Source organism: Arachis duranensis, chromosome 7 (assembly GCF_000817695.3).
Source record: "Arachis duranensis cultivar V14167 chromosome 7, aradu.V14167.gnm2.J7QH, whole genome shotgun sequence".
Taxonomy (NCBI): domain Eukaryota; kingdom Viridiplantae; phylum Streptophyta; class Magnoliopsida; order Fabales; family Fabaceae; genus Arachis; species Arachis duranensis.
Window position 1 is genome coordinate 12,032,803 of NC_029778.3, and position 2,056 is coordinate 12,034,858.

Here is a 2,056-nt window from a genome sequence, read left to right on the forward strand (position 1 = left end):
ATCCATTTGAAAAGCTTCGAACTAACTTTTTTTTATTTTTGACTTATAAAAAATAATAATATTAATGATTGGTGTAATTTTTAAAACTAAATTGCGATTTTTTAAAAAACTATTTAAAAACTTACGGAAAATAATCATTAAAATTTAAACTTCATAATATAACCCTAAAATTAAAGTAGCGTTGAAATTTTATAAAAGGGAAGAATAATTGCAAGCGACACTAGTAATTAATGAAAGCTTGATCATTGATGACAACTAATTAACTTGACAAGAGTTCTTGATTGTGTCCGAAATATACACTAAATAATAAAATTAGTTAACTTTTTGTTGTTTGGCGCCTAGCCTGAGTTCAAGATCCAAGTCTTCAATTCCATTATCGTTTGAACATGGCTTGAGGCAGAAAATGGTGGTAGTAGTCCTTAACTTCTTACAACTACTGATCATGGTGTCTTCATCTTCTTCAAAATTATTCTTCTGTTGCCCCCTTTTAATTGAAGAAGAGTAAGAGCCTGTTATAGCATGTTGTTGGTTATCTTCTCCTGTGAACACTATAAGACTAATAGTAAGAAGAAGAACTTAATAATAAGATTGGTATTCATAGGAAAATGCCAATGATAATTAAAATACGAACAAGTATTATATCAAATAATTTAAACAAATATATTTATTTAATTAATTAATAATTTTTAATTATCATTAATTTTTAGAGAAAAAAATAAATAGGTCATTGATTGATCTCCAAACATTTAAATTTCAAAAATTTGAAAATATTCACTTGTGTTTGTTAGACTTGATAGAAAAATCAAACATGACTCCCGTTGTACTGACCTAGTTGATACAGATACACGCGTAAAAAAGTTTTTAAAATATGACAAATTATACTCAGAAATCGATGTGTCCAAATTTTAAATAAGTTAGAGACTTAAATATACTTTTAAATTTTTAAGAACTTAAATATTCGCGAACCAAAAAATCAGGAATCCACTTGTTTTTTTCTCTAATTTTTATATGGAATTTTTATCAACCATAGATGCGTGTAAATCACTTTTATCGACAGTCAAACCGTGCGTAAGTAAAAATCTGTCTAACTAATAAGTAATAGTTATAATTAATTAAGGATGATTGATGAGTAATTAAGTGATGAATTAAGTACCTAATGATGATGATGATGATTGTTTGAGTCTAGCCCTATCTCTTCGGTGAACATTCATGTGACCACCAAGTGCTTGAGCAGAGGTGAAGTGTCTATGGCAAAAATTGCAAGTGTATGATCTTGGCGGCCATGTGCTTCCACCAAGAACTCTTGCTGCATCTTCTGCAAAAGCCCTCTCTTCCCATGATAAGTATGAGTAACTACTATGTTTTCTCTTCATCCACATCAACCACTTATTATTATCATATTCCTCCTCCATCTTCACTCACTTACTTACTTGCTTATTAGCTTCTCTATAAATATATATATATATAATCAAAGTAGGTAGCTACTCGATCATATCACTAGTGACTAGCTATATAGTGAGTGATCAACTAATATTAAGGAAAGAGAGGGAGGGGCTGCATTCTGCATATGAGGGAACACAGAGAGACTAGGTGTAAAAGGTTTCGTTGCTTATAATAATAACTCCTCTCATTCTTCCTTTGCCTTTTCTCCACAACCTCTTTAGTTTAAGGAAAAGTATAATATACCAATATATTATCTGGCACCTTATCGTTAATAATAATTAATTATTATATTTTAAACACATATATAAAAAGATATATCTAAAAAATATATGTATAAAGATATTTTTATTAAACATAACAATAAAAAAGATATTTTTATTAGATATATCTATAAAGATACTTTCATTAAATCCAGTTATAAATAAAAATTGGTAGAAATTAATAGATATACTGTTGGTAACGTAGCTAAATTGTTAATTTAATTAATATTCATTCTAATTTTTTGTTAAGAGATATTTGCATCTTTTTATTAATGTATAAATTTTTTGAAAAAATAATTTTATGATATGATATTAGAGTTATTATGACTAAAAATTTAGACTTTGATCTTTGT

At 27.6% G+C, this 2,056-nt stretch overlaps 1 protein-coding gene across 2 annotated transcripts; it reads right to left on the bottom strand.

The window, feature by feature from the left end:
• Nucleotides 1-227: 227 nt before the first annotated feature.
• LOC107457747 (probable transcriptional regulator RABBIT EARS) lies at nt 228-1,498 on the bottom strand. Of its 2 annotated transcripts, none has more exons than XM_052252335.1 (2): nt 1,154-1,498; nt 228-539 (listed from the first exon to the last, which is right to left on the bottom strand). In XM_052252335.1, exons 1-2 carry the CDS (start codon nt 1,410-1,412, stop codon nt 313-315), a joined length of 486 nt encoding a protein of 161 aa, XP_052108295.1. In that variant the 5' UTR covers nt 1,413-1,498; the 3' UTR covers nt 228-312. The 2 variants fall into 2 exon arrangements, with proteins under 2 accessions (XP_052108295.1, XP_015931398.1); XM_016075912.3 differs by having other exon boundaries at nt 228-548.
• Nucleotides 1,499-2,056: the final 558 nt, after the last annotated feature.

Coding starts and splice junctions, on each gene's coding strand:
- LOC107457747 (XM_016075912.3), bottom strand. CDS start 1,412: ATGGAGGAGGAATATGATAATAATAAGTGGTTGATGTGGATGAAGAGA. Junction 549..1,153: donor ATCATCATCATCATCATTAG/GTACTTAATTCA, acceptor TTAGTCTTATAG/TGTTCACAGGAGAAGATAAC.